Source organism: Propithecus coquereli, unplaced genomic scaffold, assembly GCF_000956105.1.
Source record: "Propithecus coquereli isolate 6110/MARCELLA unplaced genomic scaffold, Pcoq_1.0 Scaffold33, whole genome shotgun sequence".
In the NCBI taxonomy this organism is placed as follows: Eukaryota; Metazoa; Chordata; class Mammalia; order Primates; family Indriidae; genus Propithecus; species Propithecus coquereli.
In genome coordinates this window covers 6,291,008-6,316,965 of record NW_012148952.1, presented here as the reverse complement: position 1 = coordinate 6,316,965, position 25,958 = coordinate 6,291,008, and the positions used below count along the sequence as shown (strand labels likewise).

The 25,958-nt window shown below is 44.3% G+C and overlaps 1 protein-coding gene across 1 annotated transcript in view; it reads right to left on the bottom strand.

Annotated features, from left to right (window-relative positions):
• TMEM163 (transmembrane protein 163) overlaps positions 1 to 18,392 on the bottom strand; it is a 235,656-nt gene extending 217,264 nt beyond the window's left edge. The window contains exons 1-2 of the mRNA XM_012650515.1: positions 18,044 to 18,392; positions 12,663 to 12,782 (exon numbers count right to left, since the gene is read on the bottom strand). Coding sequence (XP_012505969.1) covers positions 12,663 to 12,782; positions 18,044 to 18,251 — 328 coding nt within the window. The 5' untranslated portion in view covers positions 18,252 to 18,392. The remainder of the gene's footprint in view (positions 1 to 12,662; positions 12,783 to 18,043) is intronic.
• Between the last annotated feature and the right edge of the window lie 7,566 nt (positions 18,393 to 25,958).

The following is a 25,958-nucleotide window of genomic DNA, read 5'->3' as shown; positions in this document are numbered from 1 at the left end:
CAACATATATCAATAAATAAATAAAATATAAGACTATTTTAGCGATATTTGATCTCAAATTATTATTGCACTGTGGTCAGAGAAGAGTGTAAAATATAGATTCTTAGAAATTTTATGAGACTTCTTCTGTGATGATAGAAGTGATCACCTTTTATAGATATTCTATGATGTTGAAATATATTTCTTGAATGCATGGCTCTATACGGACCCATTGGTTCAGTGTTCATCATACTAAAGGTTACAATCCACTAGTGGGGCATAAAATCAATTTGATAAATGGTGACCAGCACTTTATAAAATGAAAGAGGCTAGAAATTATCAAAGTTAATTTCACATTTTAACAACTCTGAAATCAAGTGGCTCATACAATGAACATCATGATACAGTTCAATGGCAGCATTTTTTAAAATCTACTAGTACAAAAAATCATGTTGCATATTATAATCAAAAGTGTCTTAGATATGATGACATATAGTATATATACACACAAATTTATATATTCTAGGTCACATATACATTTCTTGCCATGGATAGCAGTCAACAATGTTTGAAAAACATTGAATTGCATAAGGCAAATAATATCTTCACTAATTTTTTGTCTTTTTATCTATCAACTAGTAAAAGAGTTGCATTAAAGTCTACCATTATAATTATGATATGTCCATTTCTACCTATAATCCCATAAATTTTTGGTTGGGTGTTTGGGGCTTTGTTGTTTGGTATATACAAATTCCTAAGTGTTTTATCTTCTGGGTGAATTGAACCTTTTGTTTACATAGTAACACCCTATATGTCCAACAATGCTTTTTGTCTCCAAGTCTATTTTCTCCAATTAATACAGCTACACCAACTTTCTTTTGTTAGTATTTGCTAGATACATCTTTTTTTATCTCTATACTTAACCCATTCTGTTACTTTATGTTTTAAATTTATCTCCTGTTAATAGTATACAGCTAGATTTTTTAAATGCAATCTATCTCTGACTTTTATCTCATGGATTTAATCCATTTATACTTTTTGTAATTACTAAAGTATTTGAATTCATTTCTACATTTTATTTTGCACTTTCTATGCTTTTTTCTGTGTCATTTATTTCACTTCTGCTGTCTACTCAGTCAGGTAAGTTTTCTAATTCTTTTTTTACATCTAATGGTATGAAAGGTATGTACTCCATCCCTTCCATCAATCCCAAAACAGTTTCAGACACCTCTAAAAACATTGACTATTCTCTATTTCCTCTCTTCTCTGCTTTTGGAATTTTTATTCGTTTATATTGGAATTTATCCTATCTTCCATGTCTCTTAGTAAATATGAATGTAAGGAATCACTTTGTTCTACATTTGGATAAGTTCTTCAGATCCATACTTTGGTTCACTAGTTATTTCTCATAGGTTTCTGGTTCCTGTACTATATTTTTCATTACCAATTTTTCTGTTTGACACCTCTAGGGAAATACAGCAGGATGATTCCTCACATTTGTTTTTGCTTTCTCTAAAAACTACATAAAACTAAGAGTAGAGGGATGTTTTTAAAAGATAAGCTCATTAGGAAAATAAAATGGAAGAAGCTCCGTAGGGAAACTAGATGGACACAGATGCATGGAGCATAGGGACTATCCACGTGGTCTAACAGGTAGTTGGGAGTATGGATCTGGAGCTCAGAAGATGTCCAAAGGCACTAATGTATTGTTTTGGTACTCCAAAGTAAATTCAAAACAAAATAAAGTGTTAAATACAAAAAGTAAAATCATAAAAATTAGAAGGAAATGAAAGTGAATTTTTTAAAAAAAAGAAAATGTAAAAGGCAACAAAAACAATTTTTAGAAGCTAGAAAACATATGGCCAAGTGGTAATTGATTTAACAGACTCCACAAAAGTAAATCTCTAAAACAAAGTGTGAAAGCAAAAAGGCAACCCAATTTACACCTCAGGGCACCTCAAAAATCAGGAATTGGTAGCACAATATAATAAAGAGAAGACAGACAACAGGGAGGTTGGTTCAAAGCCCATTTTAAACGCAGTTCTCCAGATTCCCTCCCCAACTCTGCACAGCAGGGCAATACCACTCCCAGCCAACTCTCCTATCACATTATTGGATGTTTATTCTCTGGAGAAGGCGCAACCATCTCCGTGAGGAACACAGACTCAGCCAAAGATGGGAGAACCAAGCTGAAAAACTGAAAGTGGCTGACCAAGTAAAGAATTTCAAACAGAATGTTGAAATCTCAAACCTCATTCCCGGCTCGGCTCCCAAAATTCAGGCAGTCAGAGGTTCACCTTCCAGGCAGAGATCAGAGCACCCTTCTCTGGGGAGCCTGGAAAGCCCAAGAAGGATCTGGAAGTATCAAACTGGAATCTACCAACAGAACAATCTGACCACGTCGCCCCACAGTGAATGCCACCCACATGCTCAGAGTTCCAGTCAGCCTTTTAATGACCCATTTTTAACATGAGCCGACCCTCCAGGACCACCACTCACAGGATTCCTCCCCAGCATGAACGATGAAGTCCAGAGCAGCAGGGGAAAAAAGCATGTTGGAGGAAGATAATGCAAGAAACAGAAACCATTTTTTTTAATTGTTACAAATATTTTCAGAAAGATAAGAAAAGATTTGTTAAAAAGATCCATAAAATAATAGTTGGGTGATTTTTTTCCCCAAAGGAACGCACTCAGACAATTAAAAAAAAAAAAAAAACTAGATAGCGGAAATGGAAAGCTCCATAGAAAGGTAGGAATACAAAGTTGAGGAAATTTCCCAGGAAGTAGAAAAGACAAAGAAATAGAGGGACGCAAGGACAAGAGAGACCTCCGCCACAGCAAGTCCATGTAAAGGGTTAGGGTTCAGAATAGCTCAGAGCTTTAATATCAACACCAGAAATTATAAGAAATGTGTGCCCTTTCCTAGCAAGCTAAGAGAAGATGTGTTTCCCCCTAAAATAGAGTAAATCAGAAAAGAGAAGAATGTGGTATCCAGGAAACAGGGGGGCCCAACAGAGGAGAGAAATAAAGGAAATCCCAGAAAAGGTGGTGAAGGGAGCCGCCAGGACACAGTTGCGCACCAGGTACAAAAGGCAACCAGAGCGGATTACGGAACGTCAGATGGCTCCAAGAGAGAGTTCATCAAGAAGAAACTGATAGAATTATCTACGCATCTGGAAGCATCACAGAGAAGTGGAGATTGGAATGGAAATGCTAAATGAGAGCTTAATAAGAAACACATTCATAGAGAAGTTAAGCACTGAAATAAACATAACATATTAAATCCAGAGAAAATCAAAAATTCTGCAAGAAAGAAGTAATCACGTGTCACCCTGTGGCTCAATCAGCAAGACTCACAGTCATCATAATGAAAACCATCACTAGTGCACGAGGATGGAAATTCAGGAAGTCAGCCTGTCTATGTGGGGCCAGGACGATAAAAGAGTACATTATCTCCTTTCACTTTGGGAAATCAATAAATAATGCCTAAACTTGAAAAAAATCAAGAATTAGCATTGGAAGCCCGTCATTTATACATATCTAAGTAAATTACAAAATCAATTACAAGAGATAAATTGTTCCTGGGAGGGGGATGAGGGGAAAATAGAGAGGGAAACAGAATGGTAACTGCTGTAGTTCTTAACTTTTTTATAACTACATCCACGTTAGAGCTTCAATAAAAATAATAAAAATATATTGATTTGGTTTTTTCCAGTTGCTCTTTTCAGTGTCTTTTCTTTCATGTGTTTCATTCCTTTTTAATTATCTACTCATAATAAACATACTTATTTTACAGATTTTGTTAGGTAGTCCCTCCTCTGTAATTTCAGTCCTACTCATGCTGTCTGTGTAACTGTCACTCCTCGTGGGCTCTGTTCTCAGAAGCTTCCAAACGTGGCACTGTGAGCTCATCGTTGGGGAAGCTGCCTCCACCGGACACCGCTGGGTCTTGGTTCAGGTTCTGTGCTTGCTTCTTTCAAGTGCTCCAGCGGTATTTCCAACCTAGGGCCACGCGCATGTTAGTATTTCAGGTTGAGGGTTCCCAGGCTAAGTGGAGAGTGCAAATTCCTAGAGTGGATGCCATTGTGTGTCTCCTGTATCCTCCTTCGGGACCTGGGCACTCATTCCCCCAGCTGCCAGGAGTGACAGCTGCTGAGGGCTCCCTCCCAGTTCTGGAACTGCCCTCTACTAAAGGAGTTACCTGTCCCTGGCGCAGCCCACACCAAAGACTGGTCAGGCCCATGCTCCAGTTGATAACTCTGTGGGGCCATCCCAGCTCCCAAGTCCCATGGACAAGCCTCCAAGGCAACAGCATGGCAATGCAACCTCTCCTCTGCCCATCCTGCTTCCCTGGCTCCCTCCCAGGTGTTATTCCTGAGAACCATCACCCCCAGAACCCAGCACCCACACCCAATAACCTCCTGTGGTAAATCGCAGCATCTCGGAGTCCATTTTCCAGGGAATAAACCTATGAAAATTCCAAATGCAAACGTACATAGGTCAGTCTCATGGTTATGAATTCTAGTGAAGCCTCCCCCTCCCTCACCTCCCACCTTCACCCCACATAGAGCTATGCTGAGCCAGGTGAGCTTCTCATTGCCTTCCTGAGCTGGTAAGCGTGTTCATTCCGGTCCATCCTTTCGCTGAAGGTAAAGTCCTTTTAAGGCATTTACTTAATTCAGGGATCTAACTTTCCTCCACCTTTCTGGTGCTGGCGAAGGCTGTTGATACGGGCTGAATTGTGTCCCCAAGGTTCTTATGTTGAAGTCCTGACCCCCAGTACTTCGGGATGTGACCATATTTGGAGATGGGCTCTGTAAAGAGGTAATTAAGTTACAATGAGGTCATTAGGGTGGGCCCTAATCCAGTGTGACTAGTGTCCGTATAAGAAGAGGAAATGAGGACACAGACACCCACAAAGGGACAACCATGTGAAGACACAGGAAGAAGACGCCCATCTATGAGCCAAAGAGAAAGACTTCAGAAGAAACCAATCCGTTGACACCTTAATCTTCAACTTCTGGCAGCCAGATTTGTGAGAAAATAGAATTCTGTTGTTTAAGCCACCGAGTCTGGGTACCTTGTTACATCAGCCCGAGCACACTAACGCGGCCACCTTCCATCCCTGCGTGGACGTCATACCCCAAGCCACCCTTACTGAGACCAGCAGCCTTCCCCCACTCCCACCCAGGGCAGCTCTGATTTTCATCGCATTCTTTTTGGGGCCTGCCCTTCCCTGAGCATCCCTGCGTGTCTAATGGGGGGCACGACCAGGGTACCTGTGCTGCCACTGTCCCGTCGTTTGCTCTGACAGCTAGAGCGTTCACTGCCCACTTAGACCTGAGCTCTGCAGGGGGACAGATTGCTCCACTTCACTGACAGGTGCTCACAAAGTCCTGGATGGACACATTCACCCGCAGGAAGGAGGGGTGCTGGCAGGCAGCGCTGATGGTGGGAAGTGAGGCACAGGCTCCTCTGCTGGGGGGAACGGAGGTTCTCTCCCTTCCTCTGGCTTCCTCTGTTCCTTCCAAATCTCAGTACTTCTACATCTCAGCCCACAGCGCAGGGCACAGGAAGGAGCCTCTTGTCCAGGAGGGGCTACACCAGAAATTCCCCGTAAAGAGACAATTCCCAGAGGACCCAATCACAGGGCTGGAACATAAGCAGACCAGAAAACCCCCTCTCATCCACTGTCTAACAAATACGACTGGAAAAATAATAAGAGGCAGGAGGGAAAACCCTCACAGATTTCCCAAGGGGCCCCTGCCAGTGAGGACCCACGGGCATGATGAGTCCAGCTGGGGCTTGCGGCCCAGCTTCCCTGCGTTGCTGCCACGGCTGTGTGACAAGAACACCTTCCTGCTAATGCACCCTGGCCACACCAGTAATTAAACGCTGTGTGCAGAATGCACCGAGAAGGGCAGCAGAACACGCAAGCAGCTGCTGAGACCCCTCCTCCGCTCCAGGCTGCAAACAGCAGCTCATTGTGAGCCTGGAGACTCAGGAAGACGAGTCCCTGTCAATAGAAGCCTGGATCCTTCAGTCCAAGAAGAGGTGGAGGGAGCAGGGAGCGCAGGGAGTGGGGTCAGGAGGAAGAGGGAGAGTATGGCTCCTGCATCCCAGCTGTTTGCAAAGTTGAAGATGCCCAAGTTGCAGCTTCCCTCCCTGTTTCCATTCACTTGCCATTCCTTTGTCTGGGATCCACAACTATACATCCTTAGCCTGCTGCAACCACGGTGGCCTCAGCAGGGAGACATCACAACTGACTCTAGTCCAACCGGTATCTGAATCCCCAACTGTGTTAGGGACTGAGAACACAGCCCGGGGAGGACAAGGCCCTGGCGTTGACTGTGCTTAGCACAGAAAGCAAGGATGTGACGATTCAAGTTTCTGACAGATGGGTGTCCATGGAGCTATGAGGAAAAAAGGGGCATTAATATCAGTCTGGAAGACTTCCCGGAAGAGGTGATCTTTCATCTTGATTTTGAGGGAGAGGTAAAATTTAGCTGGAAAAAGAAGGACGGGGGTCAGGAACAAAAGGCACCTGAGACCAAGGGAGCAGCAGGTGTGTGGGTGTGGGGTGAAGAGCAGGACGCAGCATCTGGGGCTACCAGGGGCGCCGGGGCTAGAGCAGGCAGTGGGCTGGGGGTGGGAGGACAGGAGTCCAGCCAGGAGGAAGGGGGCAAGATCACCAGGGACCTTGTGGTAAGCAAGGGGGCCTGATTAAAATGTGATGCCATGTTCCTCGTGCTGTCAGTGACCTAGCAGCACAGGGGGTGACAGACACAGAACCTTTGATCACATGACCACAGGGTCCAAAGAAGAACCCAGAGGCAGGGAGAGTTGCCAGGGTGAGGTTCCCAAACCACATGCCTGCCTGTTCCTCCCTCCTGGTTTCCAGCTCTCAGAAGCAGCCTGGGCAGTTATCACTGACCGAGCACGCAGGCGGGGAGCAAGTTATCCCTCGGAACACCACCAGGATGTGGCCCACAGACTTCCTGCCCACACCACCCACCCACCCGTCGTCCTCCGGCTCCACGGCAGCAGGCAGATGTCCATTGGGGGGTTATTCCTGAAGATTCTCCACACCGGTTCCACTTCACACAGAGGAGTGAGAACAGTAGCTTGCGAAGAGGCCCGTGCTGTCTAAAAGACCAGCAAGGGTAAGATACCATCTGTACGATAAGTAGCTGCCAAAAGTGTGTGGAGGCACCTCACCTGGGCGTGCGCATGCGGAGAAAATGTCTTGAAGAACACAAGGCACTGGTAACAAAGGCTGTCTGCAGGAACTGGGAGAGAGACTTTAGGATGGGACAGAGGTTTGCACTGTGCACCTTTGGTCTCACGAATTGTGATCGTGTGCATATGCTGCTTTTTTCAATAAAATAAGTATGAGACCAGCAAACTACATAAAGCATCATTCCACGGCCAGAATGTCAGCTGCGCATTTAAGTCTTTGGTTCACAGAAGCATTTCAAGGGTAGAGGCTCTGAGGGACACAGGCCAAGAGACCAGGGCTTCACCAGCACCCTCATCTGACGGAGCAGGGGCACAAAGGCAAGGACAGGGATGAAGGAACAGGCAGTGCCACAGGTGAGGCTACGCTAGGGGACGGTCCATGCCATGGGCAGGCCTCTTCCGGAGGTGCACTGCCAACGAGGAGACTGTCATCTGTCATGTGGGAACCCTGAGAAGATGAGTTGACCGAAGCGACTTCTCCAGTCCCAAGCAGAAGTTCAGGGGATAAAAGCCAGGTCAGGCCAGACCTGTAAGGCCACTGTACCTGTTTGGATGCTACTCTAAGGACACCAGAAAGCACTTAAAGAGTCTTATCCCTCTTCTGTCTCGCCATGTGTCTGTCAGGAGGGAAACCTAAGAAAGTTTCCAGACATTTTTTGTTGAGTTTATAAAAGAATCATGTAATTTCATTTTATCCGTCTCTCAATTCTTGGTCTCACAATTTAAAAATGAAAAGGATTAATACACATACCTTACCATTTTTAAGGGTCAAGAGTTTGCACTGAAATCAAATAAATTATTTTAAAGTTCCCACATATAAAAAGAAAATCACTCTGTTCAGAGATATTCTTCTAATTCTTAAATCTGCTGCACTAAATTTTTGAGTGAATTTTTCTGAGAAGATCTTGATTTGGCGTACTTTTTTTTTTAACAGAGCTGAGTATCTTAGAGAAGGTTTTCCCCTGAGAATGTTTCAAATATATCTTCATTTCCCACAGAACATGTATTGACTGTCCAAAAATTACACTCGAATCTCAAAAACAAAGTTAGAATGCATTTTCCTAAATCATTCTAACAAAGACATCAATGATGTCAAAACCCTGAGTTTTGAAATAGAACTTCTGTTCTCCTTCTAGCCTCATTATTAAAACAAACTTTTTTTCACATTTGTTCATAACAGGATTGCCATTTTCCATGCTGTCTACCGATTATAAACAGCATCAATTTTAAAACCAAACTAGGGCTCTCTCTGAAATATTCAAGATGTATTACCATCTGGTTTTATATCAGCATTTGAACAGATCCAAAACCACTATATTACCAAGTATTATCAAAAATAGTAGGCCGGGCGCAGTGGCTCACGCCTGTAATCCTAGCTCTCTGGTAGGGCGAGACGGGCGGATTGTTTGAGCTCAGGAGTTCGAAACCAGCCTGAGCAAGAGCAAGACCCCGTCTCTACTAAAAATAGAAAGAAATTATCTGGACAACTAAAAATATATAGAAAAAATTAGCCAGCCATGGTGGCGCATGCCTGTAGTCCCAGCTACCTGGGAGGCTGAGGCAGGAGGATCGCTTGAGCCCAGGAGTTTGAGGTTGCTGTGAGCGAGGATGACGCCACGGCACTCTAGCCTGGGCAACACAGTGAGACTCTGTCTCAAAAAAAAAAATAGTTCATATCCCTTTCAAAACACTTTCAAGGTACAAACTGTGAAAGTCCAACTTAATTTTTCAAATTATACCAGACATGTCAATATCAATGATAATAATATACATCACTTACCACAAATAACTCAGTAATTCTGACCCAAGCTACTTTTATCATTAAGTCTTTTAGAGACTACTAACTTGAGAAAACACAGCATACTGATTACCTGGGTATAGGGTAACAGTCTTTATTTACAATATGCATGTTATGTAAAAATATGAATCTTTCTAGTTGACTGAGAAAAAATGTGTCCCCCAAACCTATACCCATCCCCCTCATTTCCAAACACCAAAGAGACAACAGCATTTCTTTACAAGACGCTCAGCTAAAACTCAGCATCTACCATTACACAGAAACAGCAGCTGAGCAGGTGAAATTCCCACTGACCACGGCAGATGCAGCTCCAGGACGCTGCCCTCAGCAAGAGGATGGCCATAGGACAACCCAATTGTTTCAAAAAACTATAATTGTTTTTTGTAATAATACAATAAATGAAACCTAAGCCTGATATCTAAACTTTTAAGTGAAATTTATCATTTTCCAAGAAATATTTTCCTCCACCTAACTAAAATTAACAAAATGTTTTTTAAAATTTCTCTCAGTTCATTCATTTCAAAGTCTTAAGTACTGAATCCATGCAAAGATGATACTCTTCCTGCTCCCAATTTTTTTGTCATCCAACAGTGGCAAGAAGACGTGACCATAAATACGGTCGAGTTCTCTTCATCACGATCAACACCCCTGCCAGCACACGCACGCATCACGCAAGCACATGCCCCAAGCCTTCTCTGCCATACCAAAGCATTACATATAGCGATTCTGTTAGGCAGGTAGTGAGGGATTCCGGGTCTCCTAGGGACGACAGTGGGTGCTGTTGCCCCCATCTTGTCCTGCCCCATCCTAATTCTCCATACCTGGGGGAGGACGGAATACCCTACAAGTCTGCCAATCAGAACTTGGAGTGCCAGCTACAAAAGAATGCAGAGGACTCTCTAGCCCACAGGTCAAGCAACATAGGTACCACAGAGTCCAGAAATTGAACTAGAACCACCTCCACGGGGAGTTAAGGCTCAGGTCATGTGACTTTCAACTGTCCAATCAAAGTGGTTCCATGGTGATGTCTGAGCCACAGGGAAGTCCCTATCCAGGCACTATGAAACAAGACGCAGACCATAACCAAGTCTCTTTTTTTGGCACCCTTCCTTTGGCACTCCCTCTGCTGTGAAAATGGCTTTGGTCATCATCTGTGGCAGATTTATCATGCTCTGTAAACCTATATCTTGCTCTTGCCCTATAATCCTATCTTTCTCTCCTCAATAAATTTCATTTGCATGCTTGCCTTACTTTGGCGTGTCTGGTCATTCTTTGGCCATGAGCGCACCAAGAATCAATATTTTCAGACTAAAACCTGACAATTCTATAGCAGTGCTCTTAAAAATACTATTAATAATTGGTGCAACCTGCCCATTTCAATGAACAGGACAGAGGTTCACCAAGCCAGAGTATTTATTCCATTTCATCCATCTCTGTCAACCACCTCCTTGGAAAATAAGACAGGAGCTCCTTGTGACACTTTTAAAAAAAAATACATTTATTGCCATTCTGAAATGTTCCATTTTTCTTTAGACAATAATTTAAATGTAACTCCAAAAGGAAGTTTATATTGCTTAATCTCTATTTTCTTTCCATTCAAAACTAGGAAAAGAATTGCACTAAAGTCTGTCGACATGTAAATGATGTTTTGAAAAGGATTTTAAATATTTCATATTATAAATACATTTAGGAAACTAAAAAGTAAAGCCAAACATCCCTAACGCAATGAGAGATCACCCCAAGGGTTTAAAATATGAAACACACACACGCATACACACATAATCAAGCTAATCTATAGTTAAAATGGGGAAAAATATAATTCATCTTCTAAATTTTGGGGTTTGACTAAACTAGAACAGTTGAAAGTAACTTGAGAACAAATTGAATGTACTACAGATAACACAGGTCATGACATTACATGCCAATGCCAACATTTTATGGGCAAGAAGATAGAGGACTTAAATTAAATACCTGCTGCAATAAAGATGTAAAATCATTTTAAAAAGAAAAAGAAAGGGAAATCCTTTTCACAAAGCAACATGCTAATTCTTTATGCATTATGCAAGAGTCTTCCCCTATTAAAGGAAATGGAACAACATTTTTAAGATAACCTAACTGATCGGGTATAACGTGCGAAACCAAAATTTCATCATAATTTTTCCCTATTATATGAGACTTAACTACATCAAGCATAATATTATTCTCCCAAAGGAAAGATTTGCCCAATATTTCTTCACATTCAGGTCCTCCTTCAAACACCCACATTATAAAGTCATAACAGCTTTATGAGGCACAAGGACATGTCTGAGTAACTATTATTCTGTTTGTAAATCACCTCCCTTCATTCCTTTCCTCATTCTTTACATATGTAAATTACGGTGTCTGATCCAGAGCCCTCCACCAACCACCACAACCAAATTATCCTCCAGGGACCTTAATTCCAGCTTGTTATTCTTGTTTCAGCATTAAAAAAAAAAGAGGGGGGAGGGGAAGGAGTCACTATTTTCAGGAATCAGAATTTTTCTTGATTCAATTTTTGGCTCACTACTGGCAAAATGTTTATACCCTGGAATGCATTACCCTTTGCTTCTAAATGTTTGGCTTTTTTAGAGCCAAGACATGGTACAGTGTTTTCAATATAAATTGCTTCAAGCAATACATGCCTACTTTTGCAGGGAGCATTTGGTCAAATTTTAATATTCCCTCTTGGGAGCCAACCCCAACTTCTAGCAGCAGATCTAACCTTGGAGAATAGAATTTTAAACAACACACACACAGTCATATATTCTAGTGGACATGGTCTTTTCTTCTCCTACCCTCGGGGTTGTCACAGAAGACACCTTATATGATGCTTATCACTTAGAATATAGATCTTTCTGTTACGTAATAAATTCATCACAAAATACACAAAATACATTCCTCTTTTCCCTAGCATAAAAAATAGACCATAGTTTCCACCAAGGTTGAGCTGTAGCTGTCACTGCTTAGGCTTGTGAATCATTGCACAATTCATAAGAATAAATAGCACATTTACATTTCCATAGGCTGCAAATGTTAGTTAAGAAAACACATGCCACAAGGCTTCCTAACTCCCAAACAGGATTATTTGGCAGAAATTGTTCCATTTCCTTAGTCTTTCTAGATTGTAATAAATATTTTTGTTTCTGTGGCCACTGAAAACTTGAAAGAAGACCCTCTCATTTTTCTTTCATTAAAATGTGCATATTATTTTATTGCAAGATATAATCGGGGAAAAGAAAAGGGCTCATTGCAATATTGCATCCATCTTGTTGCATTAGGCTCAAAATACGAATCTCAAGGATATATATTTGCCACATGTCAGTCCAAGCTGAAAGCATCCACCAAGAGAATATTGTCACTATTCAGCTGGCAGTCAGAATCTAGTTCCACAAACCCGCATACTGATGAGAGCCCAGGCTCTCCATTTCTTCTTCTTAATACCTCTTCCCTCTGCAGAGGAGAGAAGCCATTTTACTAATTTATAAGGACCCTGACTATCCAACCATCTAAAAAAATTTTATTCATCAATAATAGTCAACTAAAAGCAAAAGCACATGCCACAGGAGTTAGAGAATAAAACAGGCAACACCAGCACGTATCAATCCGCAAGACTCCGGATACTCACTAAAGGCAGCCACCGCAAGGGCCAGGGTGACAATAATGGAGAACCAGGACACCCACAACGCCTTCTTTCTGTAGTTCTGGGCTTCGTGAGGCTTCAGTCGGGTGCTGCTTTCTAGTAAGCCTGACAAAAACAAGGAGAAAAGGAAGTTAGGCATTTCCTTACTCAGAAACCCACAGCAAGAGCTACAATTTCTTACCCAAAGACTGCAAACTGGCAGCCCATGGGCCAAGATGTGTTTTGTCTGGCCCACAATGTGTTTTAACAATTAAGAGATTTCCCAGGAAAATCAAGCTTTCTGGCACATCTTGGAAAATCACAGGTTCTGGCAATATGGGGCATGTATTTCTGCAGGGTAGCAGCAGCTGTCCTCTTTAGAACTACAGACATAACCACTCCCTGACACATCACGCCAGGCCATCCCTTGCCCCTGCATTAAGTTGCTTGGCTCAGGTGGATGCTGCTCTTTCCAAAAAGGCTTTGCTGTTAGGAAAACAGTGCAAACAGCCCACAGTTAGTTGAGCACTCAAACTCGTCCACTGTGGGCATTGATTGGCATTGATCCACCAGCACAGTCCCAACTGGTGGACTGAGTTTTGCTCAAAGCAAGAAGTTATGGAATACAAACGCCCTCACTGCTCCCCTTGACAATTAACAGGAGGAGAAGGACTATTTATTTCTCTTTAACCACAAGCAACAAGAGCTGCCAGTCCAAAATTATATACCACGTTTCCTTCCCTTCTCTTTCTGCTCTATGGTATATAACCCTTTGAACCAAACACGTGTCAAAAAATTCTCAGAATATTAAAGCATGTTAACCTTGCTAAAACTCGAGGTAGCATCCCAGGTAGAACATGTATAAGATAGGTTTTATTTTTGTCTCCTATGCTTTCGACATTGTGTGTCCTCAACAAGAGCAGAAATTCATGACCATTCCCAGGCAATGCCCAAGATTCAACTGCCTTGGGTCAAAGACTCAAACATCTTCAATATAATATTTCTTTGTATTTTTGCTTCTCCTTTGAAAATAGATCATATGTAGCATCTCTTAGTTGCACAGAGAACCAAATTTTCACATATGCATTCTATATAAACAGGAGCTTATTATACCATCTCTAGCGAAACAACCCACAATATACCTTTCAGAGGCTAAGCAGCCTCAGCAGAACTGTTCCAAATGATGAAGGAATTGATCACAGAGGTAAAATATCACACAATGTGGGACATATCACATGTATGCATCGCATAAAAGACAACATCTCGTTTGTCTGACTAGGTGCCACACTAAGCCTCTAGTTGCCAAAAATTGCATCCTGTTCAAATATTATAATAAAACAAGGACCCTGCTAAAACTTCTCAGTTCCATTTATAACCCAGACTTGAGCATCCCTGAACAACTCCTGAACAAAGCAAGAGGGAATGTTGAGAAGGCTGCTTAGTGAGCCCAGTTCACAGCCCAGAGATTTTTAAATAATTGAAACCTATAAGCTTATGCAGGATCGAAAGGGAGATGAGAATGCAAACGTTGAGTATAAACACCATCTCCATCATCTTACTGTAAAAAGCTCCCCAAACCTTGCTTCATAAATGCACTTGGATGGAAAAAAAGAAAGATGCTCTCTCTTGTCAAACTCTGTCCCAGGTATTAGTGATTGCAAATGAAAATACAGCAAGTCCCTTTGTCTACTTCTTCCCTAGTTACCAAAAAAACACCCCATTCTATTTTCAACTACGATCGCCAGTTAAAGCCCTATCCTAGAATGAGCGGATTCCACACACCCTTAATAATTTATGTCCCTTTTCCCAAATGATATAAAAATCACCCTTTCATCCCGGCCAATTGATTTTCAGGCAAAGTGAAGCTATAACATTTAAGTACTGACTCAAATAAGCAGTTCATTTGCTGGGTATTTTGACAGCAACAATCTCCAGAGGTTTATACACTGGGGTAAAAACAAGGTTCCTTTTAGAAGTAGATTTAGTTTTCTAAGAGGAACAATAGTGATGGGGGTTTTCTAGTTGGCCACATAACAGCAGCTGGTTCACACGTGTGGACCAATCTACATGCCTCACCCACCATTGAGACAGTGCTCCCCTGCAGGAGTTTCTGATGACAGCCCCCCTGCGCTGGACTGCCCTGCTAAGGTGGCACTAGGGTCTGCTCAGCAGTAGGACTTCTTCAGATCTGATCCTGTGTACCTCACCCATGAGATTTTTAAAATTAAAAAAAAAAAAATTGGAATAGGTGCAATGGGAAGATTTTTCCCATTTCTTTCCAATCTTTGCTTATTTCCTGATGATTTTCCTTTCTAAAAATACAGCCGATACCAAGAATGGAAAACTTTCTATCCTCAAAGGGAAGTGGAGTATGATGACCTACTAAAACCCAGCTCGTAAGTGAATGGTCCACACAGAGGTGCCTCTGCACCCGTGCTGAATGCAGGCACACAACCACAAAGATGTAGTGAGAATGCTTGAAGCTTTTGGGAAGCTGTGATTCAAAGGTAGAGGAAAGGCAGTCTGGAGAGGCAGAACAGCCTAGAGAAGCTAAGGCAGGCCTCAGATTTGCAGTCAGAGCTGGAGCCTCCACATTCAAATTTTAACCTCATTCAAATTTCACATATTTGCAATTTGGGCCTGGAAATACTAAGCATCAAACTGTATTAATGAAGGACTGATTCCTCATTTATTTTGGGGGCAGGGGGATACAAATACATGTAGAGAGGCTGGAGCCATCAGTCATTTCCATTCTGGTATGAATTAGTTCCATTTGCTTTCTCCTAAGGGTTTGTCAAGCTTGAACTCTCTGAAGGAAGGGGAATTTTTATTAGATGTGGAGGTAGTGGGAAGTGCTGAAGCATATAACTCTCTAAGGCTAAGCTGGGCCCTAAGGTTTGGGACAGAATGATGGAAAAACACTTGTGAGGAGAACAGTGGATATTAAAAGGGGAAGATGACTAAGATAAAGTTGGCCTGTTTTTTGTGTTTAGTCCCTGTAAGTCTTAAACCACAGAGCTCCTGCTCCTTGAACTACAGGCACTACAAATGGCACTGCAGTTACTGACATTCTGAGCTAGCTAGGCTTCTGCAAACCAGCCCACATAACTTCTAAGGGAAAAAATGCCTCCAAAGTCCCAAAACACTAGATTATAAAACAAACCTTTGATCGGAGTTAGCCTTGGTCTGTAACAGCATCCTGATGGCTCAGAAGGAAGTTAGGACTAGAGAGAATGCCGAATATAGGTGCAGATCCAGGGTACCCCCCCACACACACACACCCTATCGGTATTTAGGCCTAGAAGAAAGCAAGCCAGGCAGGATGCAGAGATGCACAGCGGGCAACTGCTGAGGTTCCTCCCCCTTAAATCCTCTCACTGGTAGGAAAGAGGTAGCTGCACTCAAACCATCCCCAAGAGATACAAAAATCAATATTGGAAAGATGTAGCCCCATAAGAAAAAAATAACGCAAACACCAAATATTACAATAAACCTCCCCAGGTAACCTTCTGATTTATTTAACAAAAATGACTCATTCAGCATTAACTCTCTGCCATCAGGAATAGGTCAAACAAAAGAATGTCACATTGACTTTCAGCTCTCAAAGCCACACAGCACTGGGTTCTTTGGGGGAGAGGGTTATCCTAACAGAGAGGCTGTGTGTGATACGCAATGCCTTTACACAGTGACAGTTTATGAACAGTCAATGCTTTCATGCTATAATATAATAGAAAATGAAATTCTGTTGACCAGTTAAAAATAACCTTAAGAATGAATTCAGAAGGGCTTTTTACACTTAAACATGAACTGCAAAATGATGCTAAATATTAACTCATCCTAGCACTTTTTCCCCTCGTATCATTTGTGTGGGGTAGAGAAAAACAGGCTAGCTCTTAAAGATGACCTGCAATGCTACAAAAATAAGCTCAACCCAGGCTTCTGTCTTTCTTCAATATGAAATTTTAAAATCCTACAATACTAGTTGGAGGAGGCAAAGGTAATTAACACACCCTAAATAATAAAAAGTGATAGGTTTTGCTAGGTGCTTGTAATGTCGCCAATCATCGGCTCTCAAATGACATCTAGTTACGTGAGAACAGGGGGAGAAACTGCAACATAGGTGCAGAATTCGTTGCAACTGGAACCGCTCCAGTTCTCGCTGTGCATCTCGGCGGATTCTCTGGGAACTGCCGTTTCCATGTTATTCTATTTCATATGCTACAGTTTAGCATTTCTAAGGAGAAAGAGATCGTGCATCCGAACACTAAACCAGAATAAAAATGTACAGGAGATACTATGAATAGGACAGAAACCTGCTAAGTCTAAAATATATAAACCCGCCACAGCCAACAAACTCAGGCTTCCAAGAAAAGGGGGTGGCTGTGCAAAGAGCCGGCTTCCCCTGAAGGGCCCGGCTGCAAGAATCCCGCTTTGGCCACTAATCAGTTTTACCAGAACCACAGAATCTTTCCGAGGGGGACAATTTGGATTTGGATTCACCAATAAGTAGAAAAGGCGTAAACAGGGCTGGCTCCTCAAGGAATCCAAGCCGAAGGAAACGCGGGAGGAATGGAGGAGAGAAACGCGGGAATGAGCAGGGGAGTCTCTCCCGTTCTATGCGGGCAACTGTAAGGGGCATCGGAAGTAGAGTTTGGCCTCCCAGGAGAGGGACGTTTGCGGGGGTTCCAGGCCGGTGGGGGGGTTGGTTCTGAGGGTCTAGAGACGCCCCCGCCGGGAGCTACCAGGTTTCAGTGGCATCTATCTAGATGAGGTTGGTGGCCTAAACCCAAATGTCCCGGTCCTCTGTCCTCATCACCAGCCGGAGGTAGCGACCCACTGTGACCCGAGTCCCCGATATCGGGACCACCCGAGTCCAGCGGCGGCCCGAGCCTGGCTCACTCCCCTCTTTGCGCCCCTCGGCGGGTGGGCAGCCCGGCAGCCGCGAGGGACAACCCGCAGAGGGAAGTTCTCCCGGGGAGCCGGCGGGGGCCAGAGGGGACTCGGAGAGGAGGACGCTTCCAGCCCGGATCCCTCCGAGCTGAATGGAGCCCGCAGTGCCCCGGGAGCGCCCGGCTCCGAAAGCAAAAAATGCCTCCCGCAAACTTTTCCAGCGGGCGCCGGAGGGGCTGGCGCCGGCCGAGAAGAGAGCGCGGGCCCAGGCGGGGTCTGCCTGGGGCGGCGGGTTCTGGGGTTCGGGGGAAGGAGCGGCTGCCGAGGCGGTGCCCGCTGCAGGAGGTGGGGCTGCCGCCCAGCGCTCGCCGCGCCTTCGCCGGGAAGTCCCGGCTCCGCTGCTCCGCGCCCCGCCCGGCCCGGCCCGCGAGTGGAGAGGGGCGGCCGGAGCAGCGGCTCCTCCTCGCCCCGGCCCGGCCCGGGCGGCGCGCGCTCACCTCGGTCCTCCAGCCCGTCGCTGAACTGGCCGCTCTCGCTGATCCGCACCTGCCGCTCCTCCTCGGGCTGCGGCGGCTCGCGCGCCGGGGAGCTCCGCGGGCCGGGGCCCGGGCCGGGGGCGGCAGCCAAGGACGCGTGGCCCCGGGGCGGCGGCGGGACGGCGGGCCCCGGGTTGTTGCGGCGCTCGCTGCCCGCGGCCGGCTCCATGACGCGGGGCTGCGGATCGCGGCGGCGGCGGCGACGAGCGCGGCGGGGGCTCGAGTCAGAAGTGCGAGGCGCCGCGGCTCGGGCGGGCGGAGGAACGCACGGACGGACCGCGTGGAGAGGGCGGGCGGGCGCCGGCGTGGAGGTGCAGCGGCCGGGAGCGGGGGGATGTCGGAGAACGGCGCGGCTCGGCGGCCGGTGGCGGAGGCTGGTGCCGCGTTGTCGCCGCCGCGCTCCGCCCCTGGGGGCAGGTGCGGGCGGCAGGGACCCGCCCCGAGGCTCCGGCGCGGGAGCCCGCACACCTAGGCGGGTGGGGACGGAGGAACCCGGTCCCGCCAGCGGTGCGGAAGCTGCGGGCACTATTGGGAGGCGTGGGGACCGGCTGGCGGCTCTGGCAGGGCTTGGCTAGGGCGTGACCGGGGCCCCGCCCCACCCGCGCAGCAGGATGGTGCCCAGAGGGGACCCCTCTGACCGGATTCCGCTGCCCTCCCAAAGCCAGCGGCCGCGCGTGCACAGGAGAGCGGACAGCGCCCTTCATTTGGCACCTTTCTCTTCTGGAGATGCACAGGCTTAAGACGCCGCACAGGGTCTCCGCCTCGGCCGCCATCCTCACCGCCCATCCCAGCAAGGCGAGCTTCACTCGTCCCCAAGCCCGTGGGTCTGGGGCCTTCTTATAGGGGCTTTAACTCTCCTAGTTTCTATCTTGAGCACCAATTTAGCCAGGGGATGGGGTATCTTTAGCACCAGCGGGTGCTCTGGTAGATGCTGGGACTTCAAGCCTCCCCCATTGCGACTATCCCTGGGCTTTTGTCCCATCCAGTTCCCTCACCAGATCGTTATTTCCTCCCGGAGTATCCAAGGCTCCCTCCTACGAGAAGCCTCCCTTGGCCGTCCCAGCGCTGTCAATGTTCCCCCACCCCTGATCGTCTCAGTTCCCAACTCTTGTGTAGTAAAGCTGGTCTCACCAGGGAGGCGGGTACCTCGTCCACACTGTGTCTCTTGCAGCCCGGAGAGGCGCAGGGGAGAACATGTCGTTTAGCAGATTCAGCTTGAATTTGCTGGGACTTAGAAAAGCATACCCCAAAGGATGGTGCTTGGTACACTGAGTACTTTGAACTACAGAGGCCTCCGAAACAGCCTCAGAAGCTAAGTCTCTCTCTGACCATCTCCTGTCTCTCACCCCTCTCTTTCCCCCCCCACCAGGTGTTCATAGAAACCAGATACCCAAGTGTAGCCGTCCTCCGAATCCAAAGTTTACAGAACAAATCCCTTTATTAAAAGGATTTGTTCTGTAAAATTTGGATTCAGTCAAAAGGCCCCACTCAAGGATCCAGAAGGCCACATGTGGCCCCAAGGCCGCGGGTTCCCCACCCCTTGCGAGGAGGTAATACTGCAGAGAGCGGTCAAGAAGAACCTGCACAGACAAGCCTTCCTGTGTTTCCCCTCAGTCTATTGCCGTTACGTCACCCTTTTGACCAATCCCGTTTCTACATGGCTGTCCATTCTTCATCAAACTTAAGTATAAAAACGGTTTTCCCTGGGTCTTCATTTCTGAAGACTTCTATGTCACCTAAAACTTTGATTAAATAAATTTTTTATACTTTTGTTAACCTATCTTCTGTTGTAGGAGCATTAGCCATGACCCATATGATGGAGAGGAAAGGAATCAAACCTGTCTGCCCTGCGGTTTCAATGGTATCAACATCCAAGCTCTAGAATGTAGATTTCATCTTTAGATTGGTAACAGTCTCTAAATTTAATGAGTACTCTAAAATGTCACTTCCTCATTTAAAGGAGTCCACCCTGTTTTTTGAAGAGTAACCCTTTTCCTTTCTCATTTCTGCTTTGTTTGTGATTGAAATCAGAGTAGGATTTAAATGCCTTTGTGCACAGTGGAAATATCACCAGAAATGGGGAGAAGATCTCATTTTATTTTGTTCTTGTTCTTGTTCTTAGACTTGTTCTCGTTGTTGTCACTGGATTGGAATTAGAAGATCTGAGTTGACCTTGGCCAACTGACTTTACCTTTTGTACCACTAATCCCTTTAACTACAAACTGAAAGAATTGACCTAGGTCCTTTCAAAGGTCCTGTCTTGCTGCAAAAGGAAAAGAAAAATGCTATGATTACTTGGATAAAAACAATAAAAATTTCCACCCACTAATCCTGGTTCTGTCCTCTAAGGTAGAACATCTTTCAGATATATTTTGCAGAGCCATTGGTCCCCCAACTTTTTTCCTCCTGTTAATTCCCCTGCCAATGGCTGTCAAAGAAATCACCTAGGGAGTCAGAGAACAAAAATACCCAAGCCCACACTGCTAGAGATTCTGTCATTGCTGATGTATCATAGTTGATGTGATTGGTCTGGGCTAGGACCTTGACATCAGTATTTTTTAGGGCCCCTCCCCATTCTAAGGGTCATCTGGGGCTTTTTTTTTTTTTAGTCTTTATTTCTCCCTGGCTCTCTGAGATTCTAATTCAAAAGATCTGGAATTTGGCTGGAAATCTTTCTTTAAACCCCTCTCCCATACACCCGCACGCACACACAAACACACACAATATTCTAATGTTGATTGTTGTGCAACCACCTCTGTGATTCTCTCAACCTAAGGACTCTCAGCAATGTGGACCATCTAGCTCTGTGCCCTGCACACACAAACACAAACACACACACATACACACACCCCAAGGTCTGCCGCAGACTCTCCCCAAAGGAGCCAGTATCATTGTTCTTTCCTCTGGTTCCTTGGTTGGTTCTGTAGTCCAGCATGTCTGAAACCTGCATGTGCAGCTGAACACCAGGGCTTCTTGTTAAAATGCAGATTCTAATTCGGTAGGTCTGAGATAGAGGCTGAAATTCTGCATTTCTAACAAACCTCCAGGTGCTGCTGGTCTGAAGACCACACATTGAGAAGCAAGGATCTAAGAGTTATTTCTTATTCATGGGATAAAGATATTTTTCTTCATGTTCCAGCTGCCCGGATTCAACAAGCTGCTATTGTCTCCTCCAGAAAGATTTCTCTGGCTCCAGCTCACTCCTGGGTACTCGTTTTTCTGAACTGTAAGCGATTAATAAGTCACTGCTTATTTCCTATGTGAGGCAGGGATGGTCGTGCTTGCCTGATCCACATTCCTCACTCACAGGACTACCTGGATGTCAGGACACGGTGATTCCCCAAACAATCCCTGCTGATTAACTGGAAGATAATGTTCGCTTACATTCTTGGAGGACATACCATGTGCTAGGAACCTGGCGAAGTGTTTTACATGCATTGACTGCCTCAGTTAGCTACTACTGCTCTCACTTTACAAAGAAACCAAAGCGGCTCTCCCCACTTAAGCTCTGTCCAGCACCACAATCCACAGTGGTACCGCCCTCTAGGGGGCGTTTTGGAAATTTGCAGTTGCTTTCGTTGGTGACCGCAATGAAGGGAAGGAGGGAGCCACTGGCATTTGGGGGGGGGTGGCCTCGGCTATGAGGGATTGTCTGTGGACCACATGGCTTTCCTATGTCAGATCTGACCTTTGGTTCATTTAAAATGTGCTTCTAGTTACATTAGAGCTTTAACTCTGTTTTACATGTCAACACAAAATATTTTTGCACCTTTTGAATACACACAGAATTTCCTGGAAATGCAACTACTGTATAAGTCTAGGAACGATGGTACTCTGTTTACCATTTTGGAAAATAAGGACACTGAAGCCAGTTCCACTCACGGAATCTGAGTCAGTGATCAATACATGTCTAGCAGCCACAGGCCCAGTAATTCCCTATGTGTGTATTTATTTAGCTCTTGTTTCAAAATGACAATGAAAAAAGTATTTTCTACGGTCTTCTAAACAGCTAAACAGAAAAAAAAAAAAGAAGAAGTTTCAATAATATTCCAGAACCCTGTCTTTCTGCTCTTAAATTGTAATTATAAGTAGGTGCAAATATCTGACTACTTCTTTATGACTTTTCATGTAATTCTGAGTGAATATTTATAAAAGCAAATATGTACTAATTATGTATTGCTTTATTTTTATTCCTCCTCTATTATAATTTAGGTCCTTATACTGATTTTTAAACTATGCATTATGTGTTAGCCATGTGATTTCATAATCACAATAGTGAATAATTCAAAATAATTGTTATAAAAAAGGAGACTTAACCATTACAGCCAAGAAGATCCTAAGGTGACAGGAACACTAAATGTAACATGGCATTCTGGATGAGATCTTGGAATAGAAAAAGGACATTAGGTAAAAATTAAAGAAATTTGAATAAAGTATGGACTTCAGTTATAAACGTGTCAATTATGGTTCATTAGTTGTAATAAACATACACTAATGTAAGACATTTGCAATAGGGAACACTGAGTTGATGGTATACAGAATTCTCTATCTTCTCAATTTCATGCAAATCTAAAACTGTTCTAAAAAGTAAAGTCTACTAAAAAAATTTTTTAAAGGGAGGTAGGAAAACTTAAGTGTGAGAGATAGACACCCTCACCTTGAACTTTACTCATTGCAAAAGAGAGACAGTGCAAAGACTCACAAACATTAATACAGTCATGAAGAGTAAAATGTTTGTTAGTATTGGTGAGAAAGATGGAATATAACAAGAATTAAACAAATATTCATGATTTCAAACCGATTCCACTGGCTTTTATTGGGTTTTATTTTTAGTATATGTTAGGATTTAGGGAATTTTGTTAAATTTGTGAAATCTCAAATTCTTAAATCAGTGGGCTTCCATCAGGACATTTTAGAAAGTCACATATGGGTAGGAGCACATGGGCAAGACGATAAGAAATTCAGTGGTATCCTTTTTTGTTCTTATCTATTCTTTTTACATTTTCAGTAAATGTCCCCAAAGCCCTAATTTAAGGAATATATGCATGAAAGGGAAGAAAGACCAAGAAGTCAATAGACATAACAGCCTCAGCTGAGAATAAAAGTCACAGTTACCCGTGGAGCTGCCTAAGGGTGATGAGTGTTCCAAAGACACTCCACATAAGAATCCACTTAGTCCTCACAACCCTATAAATCAGGGTACGGTATCATTGGTATCCCCATTTTAAAGATAAAGAAACTGAGTTGAGCTGCTGAGGCTTGTTTTTAACTACCACACTGCATGGCCTCTGTGAAAGAATCTCAAGATGACCGGGAGCATGGCTTCTGCTTCTGACACAGCTACGGCAGATTTCAGATATAGTTGCTTTACTTTCTTACACGTGTGGGCTTTGGAAAACCAAATACAAACATATTCACCCCCTTCAAGTCTTGAAGAAACATAAGGGATACTTGAGAGCTAGAATGCCCTTGTAGGCATGAACTGCAGGGCTGGGGCTGGGTGAGGAGCTGTCCAGCACTGAGTGTCTAAGCTGCCAAGGTCAACCCCAACAGCATTTATAGGAATGGCCCTAAGATCTTCTCTTGGAAAGTGGGAAGTGTGTATTCACACATGCCTGAAGGTGTGAATGCTAAACTTATAAACTCCCTTTCCCATTAAAAAAAAAGTATAAACTAGGGCATGACTTCAGAACATGTGGATAAACACCATATTGGTGATAGCATCATTAAGAGGATTCGTGTGCAAAATATACATACAAAAATAATTTGTAAATGCCATCTCTGCCTTTAAGGGACTTGTAGTCTAAACATGTTGATATAGTTCTGCATTGCCAGCCTTTGCCATGCACTCGCTTGAGCAGTGGGTCTCAACTTCATACACACATTACAGTCCAGGGATGGAGTGACCCCCCTCATGCTGGTTGGCCAGAGACATTCCTGGTTTTAGCACTGAAAATTCCATGTCCTGGGAAACTCTCTCAGTCCTGAGGAAATTGGGATGTTAGTCATCCTATCAGGATGCTTTTAAGAATCTTGATGTCCAAACCAACCTCCCCACTCTGACCAATTGCATCAGAATCTCTTGGGGTGGGACACAGGCATAAATATTTTTGGAAGATCTTCAAGTGATTCCAATGTACAGCCAGGCAGGAGAAAGGACAGGGCTTTTCAACTTGAATGTGTGCAAGGATCACCTGGAAATCTTGGGAAAACACAGATTTGAATTCAGTAGGCCCAATTTTCTGGGGTTCCAACAAGCTCCCTGGTGATTATAGTGTATGGACCACCCTCTGAGGGGCAAGGACACATGAGCAGTAGGTTTTGCTTCTACTTTGAAAGAATCTATAATAGAGTCAGGAAGGGAGGGATGTGGGGAGAAAATTAACATAAGAGAAAAATCAAAGAAGCAAAATCTAAGTAACTGGTGATGCAGTACAGAGAGGGAGAAGGCTCTAGGGTACGTTACTCCCCTGGATTCCTCAATGTTTAGCACACCGCCCACACATGGTGGGCATCAAACAGATAGACAAGGTGAATGTGGAAATGCTTTGTGGGGGTGAGTTCTAACGGTGACTTGCAAGGATGGGAGAATATCCCAGGAAAGGGCAGTGGTGGACATGAAGGATTCGATGATAAAATGGGCTAAAACTTTGTATAAATGTGCAATCCGCAATTCTCTCCAAATAATGGTTACTTTGGGGGCAAGAAGGAGATTGGAATGGGGCATATTGAAAGAACTTCTGGAGTGGCTGGGAGAGTTATATTTTTTGACTTGAGTGGCACTTGCTTTATAACAATTTTATCAAGCCATGCATTTGATCTGTGTGATTTTTAGTACTTGTGTTTTATTTTAGGATAAAAATGTTTATGAAAAATTTTTATCCAGAATGATCAGATATAGTAGGAGGGATAGATCTCCCTTGGCTAAAGCAGTTTGTACTGAACCCAGCCAGAGGTTGCTAGGGGCTACTGCCTGTGCAGGACTAATGAGTCATCTCACTCAGCTCACTGGAAAATGTGGAAGATATGGAGAGCAGGGGATTGAAAAGAATAAAGTGCAAAGTTAGCTGCAGCTGATATGGGAAAAGGGAGTTACATAAGCTCAAAAAATTGTTTCTTTTTCTTCCACTCATATAAAAAAAAAGTTTATGGTATCTGTTCTCCATGATCTCTTTCTACCCCTCTGACCTTCTCCCAGAGCCCCAGGCTCATGAATCCAACTCTCCTTGACTATCTCATGCTGAGTAAGCCTATCCCCAAACTCAGGATGTCCAAAAAAGGAACCCCAAATCTCCGCTTCTCCAGCCTCGCTTTGGCGAGTTGCTTATTGCAGTGGTCTCCTGGCCAGTCCGTCTCCCCCCAGTCCAGCTCCCGCCAGCACCCTGCACACTCCTGTTACTGAGCCCTTTCCAAGAAGGCACTCTAACCTTGTTGCTCCTCCGTTCACCATTGTTTCTAGAATAAAGTCTTAAATATTTTAGATTGCTCTGCCACCTTTCTCTCTTTCTGTACAGTTCTGGGCCTCCACAGCCCTCCAGCCCCCATCTTTCCAACTGGGAAAAATATCTTTGGTTCCCCAAACTTGCCTGGATAATTCAGTCCTACCTCTGTACTTTCGCCCTTGCTGTTTTCTCTTCCTGGAAGGGTCTTCTGGGTTCTCCCTCAACCCCAGCCAAATGCAGGCACAGCCGGGTACCTTCTGCTCTTCCCAGAGTTCCATTCTCTCCAAGTCCTTCCTGATACAGCAGCCACTAAGGGGCTCTGATCTTTCCCTCTGTTTCTCTCTATGTATACCCTACACATGCTTCTGTTACAGCCCTTAAACACTTTATTTATCTAATTTTGTTAATATACCAATTTCTTTCTGCCTGAGGGA